The sequence below is a fragment of the Netta rufina genome (genome assembly GCF_964035555.1).
Source record: "Netta rufina genome assembly, chromosome: 22".
Taxonomy (NCBI): domain Eukaryota; kingdom Metazoa; phylum Chordata; class Aves; order Anseriformes; family Anatidae; genus Netta; species Netta rufina.
In genome coordinates this window covers 3,286,714-3,305,381 of record NC_140146.1, presented here as the reverse complement: position 1 = coordinate 3,305,381, position 18,668 = coordinate 3,286,714, and the positions used below count along the sequence as shown (strand labels likewise).

Here is an 18,668-nt window from a genome sequence, read left to right as displayed (position 1 = left end):
CTGCTCACGCAGCCACCCTCTAGAGCTCTGCGTTAGTTGTCCTGCTTCTGTCTCTTACTGGGAAAATCCTTTTACCAGTGACGGGTTTGTAATGGTCCTGGACGCACAGAGCTGCCAGGTGGGTCATTCCCACTGCAGCAGCAGTGCCATTAGCCTCGTCTTTTTCCTTCCCAAGCAAACTCAGATCCTACAGACACCAGTAAATGCGCTGTTCAAAACCCATCTGCAGTTTAGGAGCTTGAAATTACCTCTTCTAGCAGGAAATGGCATTTATTCCGTACTGAAAAGCACGCGTTTGCTGCAAGTAGAGGAGAGAGCAGGATGTTGAAGGACTGAGGGCTCTTACAGTGTCTCTGGTGGTGCTGCTTTACCTTCACAACCTGCAGAGGAGCCCTGGGCTGGGCAGGAGCTGCCCTCACATTGTTTTCACTCCGGGAAGGACGCACAGCATTTCAAACAGCAGGTTGGCCCCTAAGAGGGCCGTGTTACCTACAAAAAGACAGAGAGAGACAATAAATAACTAAATAAATAAAAACAAGGCTATGAATGCTGACTGCTTTCACCCGCAGCACTCAGCCACCTCTGGCATTTCCCATTCTTGGCCCATTCCTAACACTGGCAGGATGTCACCGTGCTCCTTTGCCCAGCCCTGCAGCCCTCCCAGCTCTGCCTGTCCCTGCACCACCCCGGCCACGGCACTGCCGGCTGCTGAAACCTCTGGTTTTGTTCACCAATGCCGTGGAACAGAGGGGATGCACCACCGCTGTCACCCTGCAGAAGCACTTTACCCGCCGGCTTTATGTACCGAATTGATTTTTCAACATTGATTTTTCTTCACTTGCCCAGTTTTTGTTTTCTTTACTTCTTTATCTGCCCCCTTTGAGACTGCTGCAGCTCAACACTGCCGGTGCCACGCTGGCAACCCTCAGCCTGGCCGAGCTGCCCAACCTCTCCATTGGCAAAGCATTTCCCAGGGCTGTGACCAGGGGATGGGGGACATTCAGCCCCCAAAGCCCATCGCTGCTTTGCATTTCCTTCAGTGTCCTCATGCAGCAAGCAGCTCCCAACGCTTTCCTTTTTGCCCCACTGTTGTGGGATGACAATAAGAAGTCCCGACAGCTCCTAGCACGCTGTTCAGGGCATCACCCAGCACCTGCTGCTTGGCTTTCAACACTAGGTGGCACCTAGCGAAAATGAAAGAGGGGCGCAAGCCCTTTCCCAGCCCCCAGGACGCTTTGCACAGACCCAAAAGAGGCTTCTTTGGACTCACCGGAGACATCGTACATCGGTGCAACTTCCACAAGGTCGCATCCCACTATATTCAGCCCCTTGCAGCCACGAATAATCTCCAAAGCCTGGGAAGAAAACAGAGTTGGGCTGAAGGAACGCGTCTGACCTAGCAGCTTGCTTTGGGCTCTGCTTCCCCCTTGCACTAAAGAGGGAAGCTGCCGAGGACCCAGCCCACACGGACGAAATTCGGTTATTTCCTACCTATGACCTCTAACGGGAGACAAACATCCCCTAGAGGAGGCAGGGGGACATTTGGGGGTGACACAAGCGTCCCCTTCGCCCTGAGAAAGGCAGCTGAGCACCTCTCACCTGTGAGGGCGTGAGCCCGGCTATCTCTGGCGTCCCAGTTCCCGGGGCGTAGGCAGGGTCCAGCCCGTCGATATCGAAGCTGATGTAGACCGGCTTGGCCCCCAGCTGCTGCCTCACCTCTGCCATCAGCGGCACCAGGGACTTGAACCAGCAATCCTCGGCCAGCACCACCCGAAATCCCTGCAGGATGCACGAGATCAGCATTCGCCCCCCGGCAAGGTGCAGCCCCAGCGAGGATTTATGGAAATGAGGCCAGGAGGCAGGAACCCTCCTCATTTTTGCACCCCTATTAACCCCGAGCAGCTTCCAGCTGGTGATTTCCCAGCTCTTGGAGCTGCTGGGGAGCGAAAGCAGCCGTGGCTGAGCTCACCTGCTCCCGGCAGTATTTGTAAGGGTCGGGGGCGTAGGAGGAGCCGCGGATGCCGATCTGAACCACGCGGCTGCAGTCCAGCAGCCCTTCGTCCACGCAGCGCCGGAACGGGGTCCCGTGGTAGATCTTCTCCCCCAGGGCCCTGTCGCTGGTGTCGGTGTGAGCATCCACGTGCACCAGCCCCACGGGGCCGTGTCTAGGTGAGACAGGGCGGGCCCGTTAGCACCCACCCCACACCTCGCGGCCCCAAATCCACCACGGGCCCTTATTCCCCATTTCCAGGTCAGAAACTCACTTTTCTGCCACGGCCTGCAGGATCGGGTACGTGATGGTGTGATCTCCACCTGCGGGAGGATGAGGAAGGGGATGCAACACATGGCAAGAGGAGCTCTCCCTCGTTGTATTTGTTCTCTGGTGATTTTTATTCCCCCCTTGCATTTATACTGCACTCGTTTATACCCCCAGAGAGGCAGGGCTGCACTTCCTCGGGGAAACCTGAGGTTCCGTGGTGCAGGTTCCTTCCTCTCCTCCTTGGGAAAACAGGAGGAACAGGAGGCCTGGAGATGTGTGACTGTGTTGGCACAGGAATCTCATGGAGTGGGACCCTTGGCACGGGTTATAAATAAATGATTTACTCCCGAGGAACCTGTAACCCATAACTTGCCCCTTGTTACCCTACACACCGGCTTCCTTCAGTGATGCAGAGCTGTGACTGCTTCAGCACAGGCGTAAATCACGCCTCATGCAAATCAGCACGCTGCAGGTGGCTCGTTTGGGCTGGAAACTGCAGAGGGATGCCCTGGGTCCCGCTCAGCAGGGCACCAAATGCACGTGGCTGACAGCTCAGCTGCCTCCTGACTGCCCCTGTGGCACGAGGGGGGGACTGAGGTCCCCGAGGGTCCTTACCCAAGGTGAGGGGCACGCAGCCCGAGGCCACGATCTTCTGGAAGGCCTCGCGGATGAGGCGGCAGCTGGCGGGCAGGTTGTAGAGGTTGACGTTCACGTCTCCCACGTCAGCCACCAGCAGGGAGTCGAAAGGCGCCGCCCCGGTGCTGGCGTTGTACCTCCTCACCATCGCCGACTCGGCACGGATCTGGCGCGGACCGAACCTGGGTGGGCAAACAGAGACAGAAGCAGGAGGAGCAAAGGAAGGAGGGCAGGAGGAGCAAAGCTCCAGCTCCTCTGACACCGCACCTCGTCCTTACCTGGCTCCTGGCCGGTTGGACGTGCCCGTGTCCAGGGGGACGCCGACGAAAGCTGCATCCAGCCCCTCTGCGGAGGCGCGGACGGGAAGCCTCAGCATGGAGCAGATCCCCACAGGCCGGGCCACGAACTCGGCGCTGGGGGGCACGTTGAAGCTCGAGCCCCAGCGGCGAGGGGTCCCCCTGCACGGAGCCGTGGGTGGCAGGCGGGGACCATGGCACAAGGGGGCTGCTGCAGGGGATGTGAGAAGCCGTGGAGCAGCGAGCAGGAGCCTCATCCTGCCCCCACAGCTCCCAGCCACCCTCTGCCCCACGCACGGAGCCCAGCCCCGTCCTGGCTCGACTGTCACGGCTGGGCCAGGAGCCAAGCGGCTGGGCCCTGTCGCCCTCCTGGGGTTCAAAGTGCAGCAGGAGGGGCTGCTGCTGCTGCTGGCACAGCCCTCACGTCCCCACAATCCTCTTTCTGACCCTCCCCAAGAGGAGCCGGGCAGCAAGCAGCTTTGCCTCCCGCAAAGATGGTGGTGTTGGGGGATTAGCACGACTGGGAAACTGGAAACGTGCAGGGAAACGTCGTGTAGATGAAAATGAAACAGAAAAGTCTGAACTCTGGAAAATTGTAGGTGCACAAGAGGCAAATGAGCAGCAGAAATAGGAATTTAAGAACGAGAGGCGGTGCAGCACAGCACGTTTTAGGCCGTTTGTGAGGACTGAGATGAAATGAGATACTTTCAAGGGGAAGCAGGTCTCCTCTCTCTGCAGCTCGCACAGCAAATGCGTGATAGATGGCGCAGATCAAACCCCGGCTGGCCTAACAACATCCTGAAATCAGAGCAGGTGCTGGCTGGGGGCCACAGGAGAGCAGCACAGCTCTGCACGCCCACTCGCGGCTCTGAACTGGTGACACTCTCCCAGGTTGGCTTCCGACCAAGATTTACAAGTTCTTTTTTTCCTGAAACTTTATTTTTCCCACCCAAGGGGTCATTTTCCGTGCTTGCCAAGGATCCGTGCTCTTTGCTGAGCCTTCGTTACAGGCCCGGCAGCGTGCTGTGCTCACACCGTGTTTCTAAATTGGGTGTTCGGTGACTTCACTGTGCTGCCAGTTGACTTCCCGGCATGTTTGCTGGGCCAGCACGCGGCTTTCTCTTGCTAGGTCATAAAATGAGCAGGGCCAGTCCCTGGCAGGTGGTTTTGCACCACCACTGAACCAGAGACTGCAAGAGCAGTCAGAGGGGCACAAATACGCACACGGATGAGGCAGGGGCTGTTCCTCAAGCAGGAGAGAGCTCACTTGGCAGGAAACTCCTTTGGGAGAATAAAGGAACTCGTTCCAGGCTGGACTGGAAAAGTTGGATGATTTTTTAAAGACACCACTGCCTGCCTCACAGGCCTCCAGTCCAAGATCTGGATCTGGTGAATGGAGACAGACGAGATTTAGAGAATCCACTCAGCATCAGAGCTTAATCACCCGTTTATTGTGCAACCAGCATCAACAACCTCCTCCCCCCAGTTCCTCTGAACACCGTTACAGACATGAACTCAAAGGATGTTCTCATTAACACGGCCGTTAGTGTCCCTGCGCTGGGGTCTCTACGATGCTCCCCAACCCAAGGGTGTTAGTTCCTTGTTCATCAGAAAAAACAAGCATGTCAAACAGACCAGCATCACAAGAGACTTGTTAAACTGCACTGCTCAGCACCTCTGCAGGACGCTTTGAGGCTGCCATTATGTTAGAGATATGACTATGAATATAGCAAGAGGTGTCTGTGGCTGCAGAGGAGTATGATCTGAAGAGAAGCAAGGCTCACAAGAGTTTCCCTAAGAGAAGGAAGGTTTTCCTATGTCCTTTTGTCAGTTCAGCTTTCTTCACATGTTGTTTAAATCCGTGACGCTTCCATGTGGAGAGCAGCTACACCTTACCTCCTTCCACACAACTCACTTCACTCAGCTCGTGACTTCCAAGTCAACTGTGAGTTCCCAAATGGAAGCAAAACCATCCACTTACCCCAGGACACCTGCACGTTCTGCAAACCCTCACTGAAGGAGTAAGGAGGCAAGGACACAGCCCCTAGCAGCGTATTAGTGCGCTAGCACTTGCTACAGGTAACACTCGACCTCTTAAACACAGGCCTGCAGATTTTCCCCCTGAAGTACTACAGGATTCCGCGCAGACAGAGAAGACAAATTCCTATGTGCTTTCAGAAGGTGCCATTTATCTCCTGCGCGGTCACGCCCCGTGTTGTACTCCTCACCCAGCCTGGTTTCTCGAGGCCAGCAACAAGAAAATTGCTGCCCAGAGGTCTTCGTAGTCGAGGTTTGCGAAGAAGCACATCTTCATTTTGGTTTCCACCCGGCTTTTATCCACCAGTCCGTCCAGGAGCAAAGTGGCCGCGGACTGGCACAGAAGCCAGGCAACCATCTGGTCGGGTTTCAGGGTCTTGGGTGCTAGGACACTTTCACCCCAGAGGCTTAAGTGAAGCACGTTAGCAGCAACTCTAGCAGACAGTCTCTGCAAAAGGAGTGAGAGGGAAAATTAGCTCATCCAGCTGCGCTCAGGACAAACCATGTCACGTTTACTGTGCCAGAAGTACCTCCTCCGAGGCACTGCATGGTCCCGTGAACAAAAAAAGCTCTTTGTTAACATTATCACCAGGCAGCTGCATGTAAACCCCTATTCTAGGTCCAGTCACTGATGCAAACATCTGCAGAAAGCCCTGCAACTATTCAGGGAACTGCCTGCAGAAACCTGCACTTGTCTTCCATCCAGGTAAAAGAGCTCCTCACCTTGTTGGGATCCCTCTGAAGCAGCAGCTTTACCACCTGCTTCACCTCCAGGGGCACGCGATCGGGCAGGCTCGGCAGCTGATCCTCACGGTAACTTCTGCTTTCCAGGGTCGAGTCCCCGTGGCCGTAGAAAGGATTTGCCAGGCCGAGGATTTCGTAGGCGATTGCTCCCACGGCCCAGGCGTCTGCTTTGCTGTAGTTGATCACCGTGCCTGGACCTGGCGACGCCGTGATCACCTGCGTGAGGAATCCCCAGAGATGGGGAAGCCAAAATAAAGAGCTCTGAATAAATATTTCCTCGGGGAATGCTCCGGGCCTTCAGCACTGCTCAGCCCACCAGGACATTGGGGAGATTTTTGGCCACTGCATCCTGGCTTTAGCTGTTACCTCTGACTGACATTCATACCAGATCCCTAGGGATGTTTCATTTGGGATTTAAGAGGCAGGAGACGTGGATGATTTTGCCAACAAATGCTCAGCATGGGGCCGAGCAGGATGTGTTTTGTTAACGCCCAGGTGTTTAACAGCAGCAGCTCAAGGTAGAACACGCTGCTTTACAGTCACGGCTCTCCAAGGGGAGAGAGGGAAGAGAACACTGCCACAGCAACACGCTAGAGGTAACGCACTGCATGGACAGGTGAGTCAGTCAGCACAAACAGCTACAAAACGCCTGACCTGATTGCAACGGATTTCAGGACAGATCACAAAAGACCACGGAAGAATTTTAATTCGTTGGTGCACAGGGAGGAAGGTTGAGGTACAAACAGCAGCGAAGTGCTGTGCACTATTCACTCCTAGACCTAACCCTGCCCTTTTCCATGCTCTGATCACAGCCTCCACAGCCCGCTGCTGAAACTTTTCCCCCCAGCAGCACAATCCCGCAGCCAGCGACGCCAGTTACTGCAGGAGGACTTACCTCGGGTGCCATAAGACAGCCGTTGCCACCCCGATCCACGTACGAGCTGGTGAAAGGCAGCCTCAGGCCGACGCTGTCGTCTGCCAGGCAGCAACCGAAGTCTGTGATCACCAGCCAGGGGCAGCCAGCTGCAAAGGACAGAGGGCAGCAGGGTTAGTGTGTGGTTCAGCATGACCACACGCTGTTCTCCTGCTTCTCCTCTGTATTATGAGGAGAAAAATTGGCTTTATTGAAACAAAACGTGTTCTTCCATTTCCCCGTCAGAGGGCTTCATTTCTCTGCAAGGAGCGTGTGCCTGACAAAGCGCTGCAGGTGTCGTAACAAGGGCATGTAAAATTAACTGATAAATGACAGAGCAATCTTTTCATTTTTCCACTTTTGTTTTTACCTATAGCAAAAGCCACAGACACACACTTAACTCTAGCAAAAAAAGGCTGGGGCTTAGTTATCAGGTTTTTGCATCGGTCAACAATTCTTGTCCCAGTGACAAGTCAAACATTGCAAAGTAGAATCATTACTTCTCCAGAGTCTGGTATGGAAAAATCAATGCTTTAAATCATTCCTAACCACATTCAGCAGAGCTCCAGAGAAGCTTTTCCTTCAAGAAGAGAAAGAAGGCATTAATATCGCTGAAAATCTTCCAGTGCTGCTGTACCAAGACCTTTAATTACACAGGTCTGGCTGCCTGCTATTGTTTCCTGCCCATATGAATCTCAATCATGCTGAAAAAGAGCTCAGGTAATTAAAATCTCAGTTGAACTGGACGACAGGAGAACAAGATGATGAAAATGCTGCTTTTGGCTTTCACACTGCCAGTCCTCCTTCCTTCCAACCGACATTTAATCAGTGCACGGTGCAGCACCACCAGCCTGACAGCGAGGTGGGGTTTTTAAAAGCACTCTGCGGTGTTCTGCTAGTGAGGAAAGACTCCAAGAGCCTGCAGCCAAGGCACCTCCACCCCCATGAATGTGGTGGTAGTGAACGTCTCTGTGCCAAGCCAACATTGCTTTGCTCATGCAATGAGGGCTTGGTGCACCTCTCCCTCTGATTACAGCACCACGGCCCATTAAAATCTGTTTTAATGACCCAAAACCTGAGGCACACACGCGATAAATGACATCCACGCTGCTGCAGTGACAGCAAGAGCAAAACTAACGAGCAATCCGGAGATCCCTGAAAAGCCCTGAGTGCCTCTGCTGGCACCACTTCTGCCTCTGACTTCACCATCGCCCAGACCCGGCGCTGTACCTACCCGAATCGAGTTCCACCAGGATGTTGTCAGACTTGAGGTCTCTGTGCGCTATCCCGTGGCGAACAAGATGGTCCACGCCTTCCAACAGCTGTAAAATCATCATGGTGGAGAGACGAGCATCCGGACTGTTGTCCCTCAAATACTGGCGCAGGGTGCAGGGATAACTAGTGAGAATGAGGAGAACATCTCTGTTAGTGCCCTGCAATCCTCCTGCTTCCTGCTCAGCCTCGGTGCTGGCGGGCTGGGGACACAGCACCCTGACCCATACCACGCTCCTCCTGCACTCTGTGATGCCTTCCCACCTCCTAGTGTCAACTTCTCACCTCTCCCCTGCTCACTGATCTCAAATCCTGCTTTACAACATCCACCACTGGGTTTTTCAGGCTCCTGCACAACCCTACGGCTGCAATTAAATCTCCTCTCAGCATGGTGAGGGTCTCCCAGGTCCTTCTGTACAGGTTTTATGCTGTGCATGAGAGGGGCCAGATTAATAACGCAGACTGTATGAGCATAACAAGGAGATGCACAAGGCAGGAGAAAGAACACACTCTTGAAATACAGAGGACAGAGTGCTTCTCCACCTGAGGGCAGAACACAAGAGTGGGAAATGAAAGGTGGGTTTGTGTCGATGCCACAGCCATACCCAGTAAGGGCAGAACCCAACCGGGACACCCTAACGAAGCACTAACGAATCTCATTACTGATTCTGCCCTGTCTCCAGCTAGGGGCAAAGCTCAAACTTCAAAGTGTAGATGAACGGGGACAAGTGCAGCATTCCTTACGTCAATTTGGGGCAGTTGTCCAAAAGGACAGCTTGTCTCGATGTCCAACAAGAGCTAAAACCTCCAAAACTTGGAGCAGGCCTCAGGAAGCACGTTCCTAAGCATGCACGTGGTTCCTGGCAGCAACCCAGGCTGAATCCTTACAAGGACCCCACACAGCAGCGTGCACAGGCTCACACAGCCCCCACCTACTTCTTCATCACCAAGAAGAGCGTGCGGCTGTGGCCGATGCCTCTGGGGTTCAGGCTCAGTGGAAGAACATCGGGATAGTCCGTGAAGGCTCCGGGCAGCAGCGGGACAGAGGACGTGAAGGCTCGGATCACCTGGATTATGTTTGGATGAGGCTGCAGCTTCTTCCTCCTGAGGACAGGTTTCCTGCGCAGAAGTGGACGTACCAAGAGTTACACTCATCTCCTGTTCGGTTTTCATTCAGCACAGGTGCATCTCTGTTCCCTCCGAGATTATTTTTCATTACTCCCTCCACTAATTTTGGTGGAGAGCTGATGAAAAATCAGCCCTCCAACAACAGGCTCCAGTGCAGAACAGGCGGGGAGCACCGGGGCTGCCAGGTGCAGGTTACAGGCCCGCACGCTGAGCCAAATACCCACATTCCTGGAAACCTCAGGGTTACAAAGAGCACTGACAGCACCCTCACCGCCCTCGTGGCCAAATTCCAACCCTCCACCTCTGCCAACATTTTCCACGGTGCTGCAGAGCAGCCCCAGCTCCACCAGGCCAACCGCAGCGGCGGGCAGGTCCCAGCAGCTTCTGCACAGTTTCAAATACCCGTTTTGTGTTTTATTTTTTTTTTGCACCCTGGCAGTTCCCAGAGCAAACCCAGTTGTCATCGCCAGCGCAGAGCTCCTGCAGGGGGTTCTCGGGCTGATACTTCACCCCTGGCTGTCAGGAAGATCCCGCTGTAACTGGGTTTCCCACACTGAGGGAAGAACAGGATATACTGGTACCGCACCCGCGCTGCCAAGGAAGCTCTGAAGGAAATGCTGACTGGCAACAGGCAGCCTTTCATTTCAGTCAAGCCCCAGCTGCCTTTTCATGCTCCTGACAAAGGTGTGTTAGTCACAGGCTGCTTCCTGGATCAAAAAGGAGCTTCTGAGAAAGGAAAAATAAATAACAACTAAAAAAAAGCTTTGCTAGGCAAAAAGAGGTCACATTCTCACTAGCCACATCACCTCGGACCCTCTGTTACGTGGCACAGGTGGGAAGCATTCAGTGCCACGAAGGCAGGTCACCTCCGCATGCTGCAGAACAGAGCCCTCCTCCCTCTCCTCCCCTGAATGTCAAACATCTCTTTGGCTTGCCTGTTGCGTCCTCAGGCTAGCAACGCAGCAAGCAGCATTCATTATTCATTTGTATTGGCAGCTGAGACGTATTTGAAATGTAAATCAGACAATCTGGACTGCAGACTGCATTGTTTCCGTTTGGAGAAAAAAAAAAAAAGGCACATTGTTGAACAAAAAGATGGTTAAACTCAGGATAATTTAAAAGTTCCTGTGCAGTCTGCCACCTCTGTGCTGTTTGCCCACCTCTCACTCAGGTAAAGGAGCGGTAACGCAGTTGTTTTCCATCTGCTTTCTCACCAGCTTTTATTTGCTTTGCCCATTTAGTGACCAGCAGCTCCTGCCTCCCTCCCCTGCACCCAGTTTCGAACCCAAGCAGGGGCAGGCCCAGTTTTAACACAGTGCCAAATTAGTGCAGATCGTGGCTGTTTCCTTTTGTAATTAAAAAGCTACCTTTTTTTTAAAAAAAAAAAACAAAGGTAACACTTGCAGATACCAAAAGGTTCTGTGCATTTTACACCCAGGAAAACAAAGGCACAGAAGCTCCTTGAAGGCCGTGGTCCCGTCAGAGCACTTCCAGGACCCAAAGCAGCCAGGGCCCTGCCCACCCCCATCCTTTTGGTGGTCAATGTTAACGCAGCAACAGGTGGCTCGGTAGTGAAACCAGCACTGCTACTGGTAATGCAAACCATAAATGCTTATTTGATCTAAACAAAAGATAGTTTGGATAAATATTATGGGTATTTGGGAGATTTTTGCTAGGTGAACAGTTTGGAAACTAAGGGAAATACCATTGAAATCCAGTGTAATCAGTAACATATCTGAAGTGACTGAAAAAGGTAACTGGAGATTAGTAAAGGGACCCATCAGCTGAATAAAGGGGCTGTGATTATAAAATGGAATACACCTTTACCCAATGAATATGAAGATACCTGATGATTACAAGTATATTATGCAAATGTGTGTCTGCATTGTACAAATGTCTGTGTGAGCACATCAAACCAAGTTAGATTTGGGCAGACACGCCCCTAACTTCGGTGCCAAACAGAAGCACCTTCATGCAATCCCTTTGTGGTTTTGTCTTCACAAACGCCAACCCTTTTGACACCCTTCTAGCCTAAGCCATCAAGCCCGGAGGGAAGCGCAGAGCAGCGCACAGCAGTGCTCCTCAGAGCAAACCAGGCTGTGAAATTACTCTTTGAACAGCAGCACTGCTATTCTGTTCCCTCACCGTGCCAGAGGGAAACCTCCAGGACAGCCAGAAGCACGCTCCTGCCTGCCATTTGTCTGAGGCACTTGTGAAAGCATCACCACGTAGCTAAAAACAAACACGTGCACCAAAAAAAAACAAACCTTCGTGCTCACTGATTCCCAAGAATTATTACAGAAACCTCTGGCTGCCTCCTCCCCAGTACTGAGGTGCTGCAAGGGAAACTGACGGAGGAAGACGGGTGAAATGAGCACGCTGAGCTGTGAGCACTGCTGCCACATCCACAGCTACCCTACCTGCGGCACGAGACAGCTCCGTATTCTCCGGCTAAGGCGGTCCGGGTGGCAGGAACGAGCTCGCGGCCCATGGCGTCGAGGATGGCTTCACTCGAAGAGCCAGCCTGCAACGACAAGGTCACAGCACGCTGGGGGCAAAGCCTCGGCTCCCAAATCACCCCGCCCCAGCGCAGAGGGAGAGCAGATCATCCTGCTGGTGCTGTGACTGAATGAAGTTAAACCATGGCCTAGAAGGAAGGGACTTCCTTCGCTGCTTTGAGAAGCCAGGGAAGGTAATTAACGGCTCGGAGGATTTATCAGAGGATGTGGTGAGGCCTCTACTTGCAGAAAGAAGCCCGTTCAGCTCTTTAAATGCACCCTCTAATTCAACCACAAAAAAAAATAACCAAAAAAGCTCAAGGAACCTGCGCTTACGAAGCCCACAGGATTCCAGATGTTGGCATTGAGGAAAACTCTTTGAGAACATCCACCCATCTCATCCAACGTCCCAAACACCCTTCAGCGAAAGACACACGTGTTTATTTTACGTAGGGAATGGTGGGGACGAGGGCGTGGGTCACCTGGGCTGGGAAACACTGACACAGCTCCTGCCTGACCTCACCACGGGGGCCTGGCAAGTGCTGAACTTCCCACCTGCTCCATGACAGAAAATCTATTTCTGTCCTGCCGCTGACAGGGAAGCAGACTCCCAGGGCACTGGTAGCAGTGTTTGTTTTTTTTCCAGTGCCTCCTAGCTCACGACAGCCAGCTTCCAGAAGGCATTTTCTGCCAGCAGCACTGCCTCCGTGACCACCAACTGCCCCAAGAGCAGCTCAAACACCACGGAGACGGAGTCCAGAAGGATAACAGCCATTAATTACATGCTCCGTGAGCATTCCCCAGCCACTGGCGTCACAGCACCAGCAGCTTTGTTTTGACCCCTTCGTCCCGAGTTACATAATCAGAGCTTTCAAAGCTTCAAGCCTTAAACGTTTCGCCCAGGTGACAGCCGAGGAGATTACGATCGGGCTCCTTACCGAGATGTTCCACATCATTTTGATGGCTAACGGGAAAGCCTCCTTCTGCTGGGGTTTGTCTGCGGGCTGCTCTCCCAGGGCTGGCCCCTCTCCGGCGAGGCGGCCGCTCCCCTGGCCGGTGGGAGGCGAGGGAATAGCTGCCTCGTACACGGCCGCGCTGCAGCCCTTCCCCAGGGGCTGCCCGATGAGATATTCCTCCAGCCGGAAGCCTCGCCAGCGGAACGAGCTCAGCGGATTTTTCTGCGCCTTGTTCTTCCTGATGAACACAGTCTGGAAAGCACAAAAAGGACAGTGATTAAGTTTTTTTTAGAAGAGAGGCAGCAAGGGCCAGCACAGGGGCTTGGAGAAATATCCTTGGGGTTATAGCACAAAGCAGGAATTTCGTGACACCTCGTGCTCAACCTGAGCGGGCTGGGACTCTCCGAGCTGCCAGCCCAGCTGTAACGTGGTAAATCCACTAAATGTCATCTCTGACCTCAGGGCGAGGAGACCTTGGGCTGATCTATATCCCATGGGTCACTACAAACCTCTGTAACTACAGGGGAAATGCTCAGCAGACAGCGTGGTTTTGTCTGAAACAAGATATCCCTTAAAAGAAAACATTACCAAAGGGGCCCCTCCCAAGGGTGCTGCAGGTACAGGGCAAGAAGAATGGGGAGGAGGAGCCACTCACGGGGCTGGAACACCAACAGTGTTTGCTGACGTCTCACTGAATGCTCCCAAAGCGAGACTCGCTGCTATATGGCCCCTGAGCACCCCTGACACCTGCCTGGCCCTGCTGGGGAATGGGGCCGTGGAGGGGGGCACCTCAAAGAAAAGCTGCACCCGTGGAGGAAGGCAGGATGCAACCAGGCTGTGGGGAGGCCACAGGTCTGCTTCTACCCCTGGAAAACCCCAAAGTGAGCTGACAGCTGGCTGGACAGCACCAGCCCTCTCCCGCCCCCCCCCCCACACACACCACCAGGTCCTGGCCCCGAGCCCCTCAGGGGGCTCCCCAAAACCCTGAAGCCTCCAAGAGGGTCCTGAGGGCTCCCCCCAGCCCTGAGGGACTCCTGGGGGTCAGGGGGGAGCCCTCAGAGCCCTAAGCCCCTCAGGAGGGCCTCAGGGGGCTCCCCCCATCCCTAAAGCCTCCAGGAGGACTCCGAGGGCTCCCCCCTACCCCCAATGCCTCCTAAGGGCCCTGGGGGGCTCTGGAGGGCTCCCCCCAGCACCAAGCCCCTCAGGGGGCTCCCCCCAACCCTAATTCCAGGAGGGCCCCAAGGGCTCCCCCCAGCCCTGAGGGGCTCCTGAGGGTTCCTCAATACCCCAAGCCCCTCAGGAAGCCCTCAGGGGGCTCCCCCCAATCCTGAAGCCTCCAGGAGGGCTCTGAGGGCCCTGAGGGGCTCCCCCCAGCACCGAGCCCCTCAGGAGGGCCTAAAGGGGCTCCCCCCAGCCCCAAGGCCACCAGGAGGGCCCCAAGGGCTCCCCCCAGCCCTGAGGGGCTCCTGAGGGCTCCCCCTGACCCCCAGCCCCTCAGGAAGCCCCCAGGAGGCTCCCCCCAACCCTGAAGTCTCCAGAAGGACTCCGAGGGCTCCCCCCAACCCCAAACCCCTCGAGTGGGATCCCCTCAACCCCAAACCCCTCAGGAAGGCCCCGATCCCCCCCAAAAAATGTCCCCGTCCCACCTGAATGCTGCCGCAGGCCGCCTCAGCCCGGCGCCGCTCCTCCAGCCGCGGCTCGGCCAGCGCCAGCCCCAGCGCCAGGGCCAGGCAGGGACCGCGGCGGCCCCGCCGAGCCGCAGCCGCCAGCCCGGCCGCGGGGCGACGGAGGAAGGAGGAGAAGGAGAAAGACGAAAAAAAGGCAGAGGGAGGCCGGGGGGGTGCCCAGGGACCGGCCGGGGCCGGGGGAGGGCGGTGAGGGGCGGCGGCGGCGGCGCCGCGGGGCAGCAGGCGCAGGGCGCGGGCGAGGAGCAACCGCAGCGCCATGGCGGGAACGGGCGGGAACGGGGGGCGGGAACGGGGCGGTGCAGGGGGTGGTGCTGCAAGGGGCGGTGCTGCACGGGGCAGTGGTGCATGGTGTGTTGGTGCACAGGGTGGTAGTGCACGGTGTGTTGGTGCATGGTGTGTTGGTGCACGCAGTGGTGGTGCATGGTATGGTAGTGCACGGTGCATTGGTGCACGGGGTGGTGGTGCGTGGTGCATTAGTGCACAGTGTGTTGGTGCACGGGGTGGTGTTGCACAGTGCATTGCTGCATAGGGCAGTAGTGCACAGGGTGATAGTGCATGGTGTGGTGGTGCATGGCGTGGTAGTGCACGGTGTGGTGGTGCATAGCGTGGTAGTTCACGGTGCATTGGTGCACGGGGTGGTAGTACACAGTGTGTTGGTGCACAGCGTGGTAGTGCATGGTGGATTGGTGCACAGGGTGGTAGTGCACAGTGTGTTGGTGCATAGGGTAGTATTGCACAGTGCATTGCTGCATGGGGCAGTATTGTATGGTGTGTTGGTGCATGGCGTGGTAGTACATGATGCATTGGTGAATGGGGTGATGGTGCATGGTGCATTAGTGCATGTCGTGTTGGTGCACAGAATGATAGTGCATGGTGGGCTGCTGCATGGGGCCATAGTGCATGGTGTGGTGGTGCACGGGGTGGTAGTGCACGAAGTGATAGTGCATGGTGTTTTGGTGCACGGTGTGGTAGTGCATGGTGCATTGGTGCACGGGGTGGTGGTGTATAGTGTATTAGTGCATGGTGTGTTGGTGCACAGGGCAGTAGTGCACAGTGTGTTGGTGCATAGCGTGGTAGTTCATGGTGCATTGCTGCATGGGGTGGTAGTGCATAGTGCATTAGTGCATGGTGTATTGCTGCACAGGGTGGTAGTGCACAGTGTGTTGGCACACAGGGTGGTAGTGCATGGTGTATTGCTGCACAGGGTGGTAGTGCATAGTGTGTTGGTGCACAGGGTGATGGTGCATGGTGTGTTGCTGAACAGGGCAGTAGTGCACAGTGCATTGGTGCATGGGGTGCCAGTGCATGGTGCATTATTGCATGGTGTGATGATACATGGTGCATTCCTTCACAGTGTGTTGGTGCACGGTGCACTACTGCACAGAGCCTTAGTGCACAGGGTGGTAGTGCATAGTGCTTTAGTGCATGGGACGTTGGTGCACTGTGCATTAGTGCACAGTATGTTGCTGTATGGCGTGTTGCTGCATGGTGCATTAGTGCACAGTGCGTTGGTGCATGGTGTGTTGGTGCATAGGTGCATGTCTTGGTGCAGTGTGGTGGGTGCATTGCTGCACTGGCTGCTGTACAGCTGTGGTCGGTTTCAATCAGCTGCGCTGCTGATATCCCCTCCCTGTCCCTTGCCCACCCGCAGCCTGCTGGCTTGGAGGATGTCCTGATGCTGTGCCAGCACCGCCCAGCAGCAGACACAACGCTGGTGTGACCCCAGTGCTGCTCTAGCTACAGGTGCAGAGCACAGCACTGCATGGGCTGCTGCAGGGAAAGTGATCTGCATCCCAGCCAGACCCAGCACAACGGTGCACAATGTGCTGGTGCACAACGTGGTGGTGCTCAGTGTGCAGTCGCACAGTGAACGGTGCAAAGTGCGCGGTGCATCGGTGCCTGGTGCATTGACACACAGGGCAGAGGACACTGGTGCACAAAGCACAGTCTGGCTCATTGAAGTAACACACTTTTTTTCTCCATTCTGCATAATTTAATTGCATAATTAATCAGCGAGCTCCCCCAAAACTCCTTCTTTGTCACCACAAAGAGAAGAAAAGCAAGCAGAAACATGCTGGTGAGAAGCAGGCAGGAGGAGAGGCTTAGGGTGGTGACACCGGTGACAACTCGTGGCACCGCCAGAGCTGCCCCTGCGCCGAACAGCCTGTTGCTGACGTTGGGGACTGGCAGCAGTTTTTTGCTTCCTGTTCTTATTTAGAGCTGAAATTGCTGCATTTTGTCCCTGGTTTTGCATCCAAATCCTCCTCCTTTTCGTGGAGCTGCTCCTGGAGCCAGAGCGGTGCCCGGGCAGAGCTCGGTGCTCACGAGCGTGAGGGATTTTTTCCAGAAAGAAAAAGAAATCAGGGAATTTCTACTGTTTGATTTGGCCGTCTGTGCACCCCAGGGCGAGGTGGGGCCGGCACCCCGCCCGCAAATCAGCGCTGAATCAAGAGGGAGTGACAGGAGAGCTTTGTAACACCAGGAAAGCGTTTTGCATCGCATCGTCCTAGGGGAAAACTGGGGAGCAACCCGCCCCGTCCCCCTTTCCCCTGATGCTGGAAGGGGAAAACGCAGCCTCACGCCTTCTTCAGGTCCTCGGGGCCGAAGGAGAGGGGCAGGAGCTCGTCCAGTGTCTTGACGATGTAGGTGCCGTCGGGTTTGGTCAGGTAGACGTCCCAGTCCTTGCCGAACTGCAGGAGGAGAGGGGGGAGAGGTGCCCGATGCCAAAGCTGCACCCCCCCGGGGGGATGTGCTCGAGTGGCCCCAATAATCTGTTTGGGGGCAGCCCCAGGGGGGTATTTGGGGCTCAGAGCCTGCATTTCACCCCCACGCCCCAAGGCTGGTGCCCCAAAAACCCGTTCAACACCAACTACCCATGAGGATGGGGGGATGGGGGCTCTGCTTTTGTAGGAAAAGCCCCGTTTTGGGGTTCGGTGGGGCCAGGGCAGCTGTGCCCACGCTTACAGCCCTGGGGGGAATTGAGGGGGGACCTGTGGGGTCGGTGGCACGCTCACCTCTCTCATCACCTGCCTGCAGGCGCCGCAGGGCACGATGAAGTCGGTCCCCATGTCGCTGCCGGGAAGAGAACGGGCACAGGGCTCAGGGACGGGGTGAGGTGGGGCAGGGGGGAGCATGGGGCTGCCGCTCGCCCCTCAGCACGGGGTGGCACGGCCTCACCTGGCGATGGCCATGGCCCTGAAGCGCGTGTGCCCCTCCGAGATGGCTTTCTGGATGGCCGTGCGCTCGGCGCACACCCCCAGGCTGTAGCAGGCGTTCTCCACGTTGCACCCTGCGGGGAAGCACCAGGCACTGCTCACCCCCACGGCTCGGGGACACCCCCACGGCTCGGGGACACCCCTATGGCTCGGGGACACCCTTATGGCTTGGGGACACCCCCTCAGCTCAGGGACACCCCCTCAAGTCTCATTTTTTTTAAATTTTAATGCCGGGAACACGCAGAAAGTTGCCATTTCCCTGCCTTTCCACGCGTCCCGCCCCATCCTGGCCTCCAGCCAACGCATTCCTCAATTCCCTTTCCTTTATATTTCCCCTTTTTCCCCCCCTCCCCACACCACCCACCGCACTTTTCCCCCCTTCCACCTGCCGGGACGGGCAACGACACCCACCACCAGGACGGGAACGAGACGGGACGCCCCAAACCCTGTCCCAACCCCAAAAACCCCAACCCGCCGGAGCGTCGTGCGGCGGCGCCTTACCCGAAAAGATCTCCCCGCCGGCGGTGAGCAGCGCGGCGCCCACGGGGAAGCGGCTGTAGGGGCAGTAGGCGCAGGCCTTGGCCTCCCGGCAGCGGCGCAGCAGCAGCTGCAGGCGCTCGCCCTGGGGCCCCCCGCTGCCCTCCATGCCTGCGCCGCACGCCCTGGTTAAAGATTTCCCGGGAGGCGGCACGGGGTGCCCTGCCCCGACGGGATAACGCCCCGCACGCGCCCTGCCCGCGCCCCGCAGCATCCCCGATCCCGAGGCACTGGGGGCCCGCAGCCCTCTCTTCGCCCCTTTTCTCATTCCTGCCTCTTTTTCTACGTGTTTCGGTGTTGTTTTTTTTACCTTCCTCCCGCCGAGCGGTTTTCCCACCGCCGCCTTCTTTTCCTTCCTCCCCGGCAGGAATCCGGTGACGGGAGCCCACGGGGGACGTCCTGTGAAGCTCTCCTGCGGTGTAAAAATTAATTTTTTTTAATAATAATAATAAAAAAATGGCTGCAAACTGAAACATCGTGTCCGTCCT

The 18,668-nt window shown here is 55.8% G+C and overlaps 3 protein-coding genes across 3 annotated transcripts; all 3 read right to left on the bottom strand.

The window, feature by feature from the left end:
* Positions 1-12: 12 nt before the first annotated feature.
* On the bottom strand, positions 13-3,449 carry AGMAT (agmatinase (putative); the record flags this gene model as incomplete). The annotated part of the gene is made up of 7 exons (XM_084300226.1): positions 13-489; positions 1,271-1,355; positions 1,600-1,779; positions 1,970-2,165; positions 2,265-2,313; positions 2,876-3,078; positions 3,175-3,449. The coding sequence occupies 7 exons, from the start codon at positions 3,447-3,449 to the stop codon at positions 416-418; spliced, it is 1,062 nt and encodes a 353-aa protein (XP_084156352.1). The 3' UTR covers positions 13-415.
* Positions 3,450-4,621: 1,172 nt separating this feature from the next.
* On the bottom strand, positions 4,622-14,702 carry PINK1 (PTEN induced kinase 1). The gene is made up of 8 exons (XM_084300047.1): positions 14,387-14,702; positions 12,723-12,992; positions 11,707-11,810; positions 9,095-9,277; positions 8,121-8,284; positions 6,869-6,996; positions 5,953-6,189; positions 4,622-5,677 (listed from the first exon to the last, which is right to left on the bottom strand). The coding sequence occupies exons 1-8, from the start codon at positions 14,684-14,686 to the stop codon at positions 5,417-5,419; spliced, it is 1,647 nt and encodes a 548-aa protein (XP_084156173.1). The 5' UTR covers positions 14,687-14,702; the 3' UTR covers positions 4,622-5,416.
* A 1,843-nt stretch (positions 14,703-16,545) lies between these two features.
* CDA (cytidine deaminase) lies at positions 16,546-18,368 on the bottom strand. Its single transcript, XM_084300163.1, has 4 exons — positions 18,145-18,368; positions 17,606-17,717; positions 17,443-17,500; positions 16,546-17,118 (listed from the first exon to the last, which is right to left on the bottom strand). Exons 1-4 carry the CDS (start codon positions 18,287-18,289, stop codon positions 17,005-17,007), a joined length of 429 nt encoding a protein of 142 aa, XP_084156289.1. The 5' UTR covers positions 18,290-18,368; the 3' UTR covers positions 16,546-17,004.
* Positions 18,369-18,668: the final 300 nt, after the last annotated feature.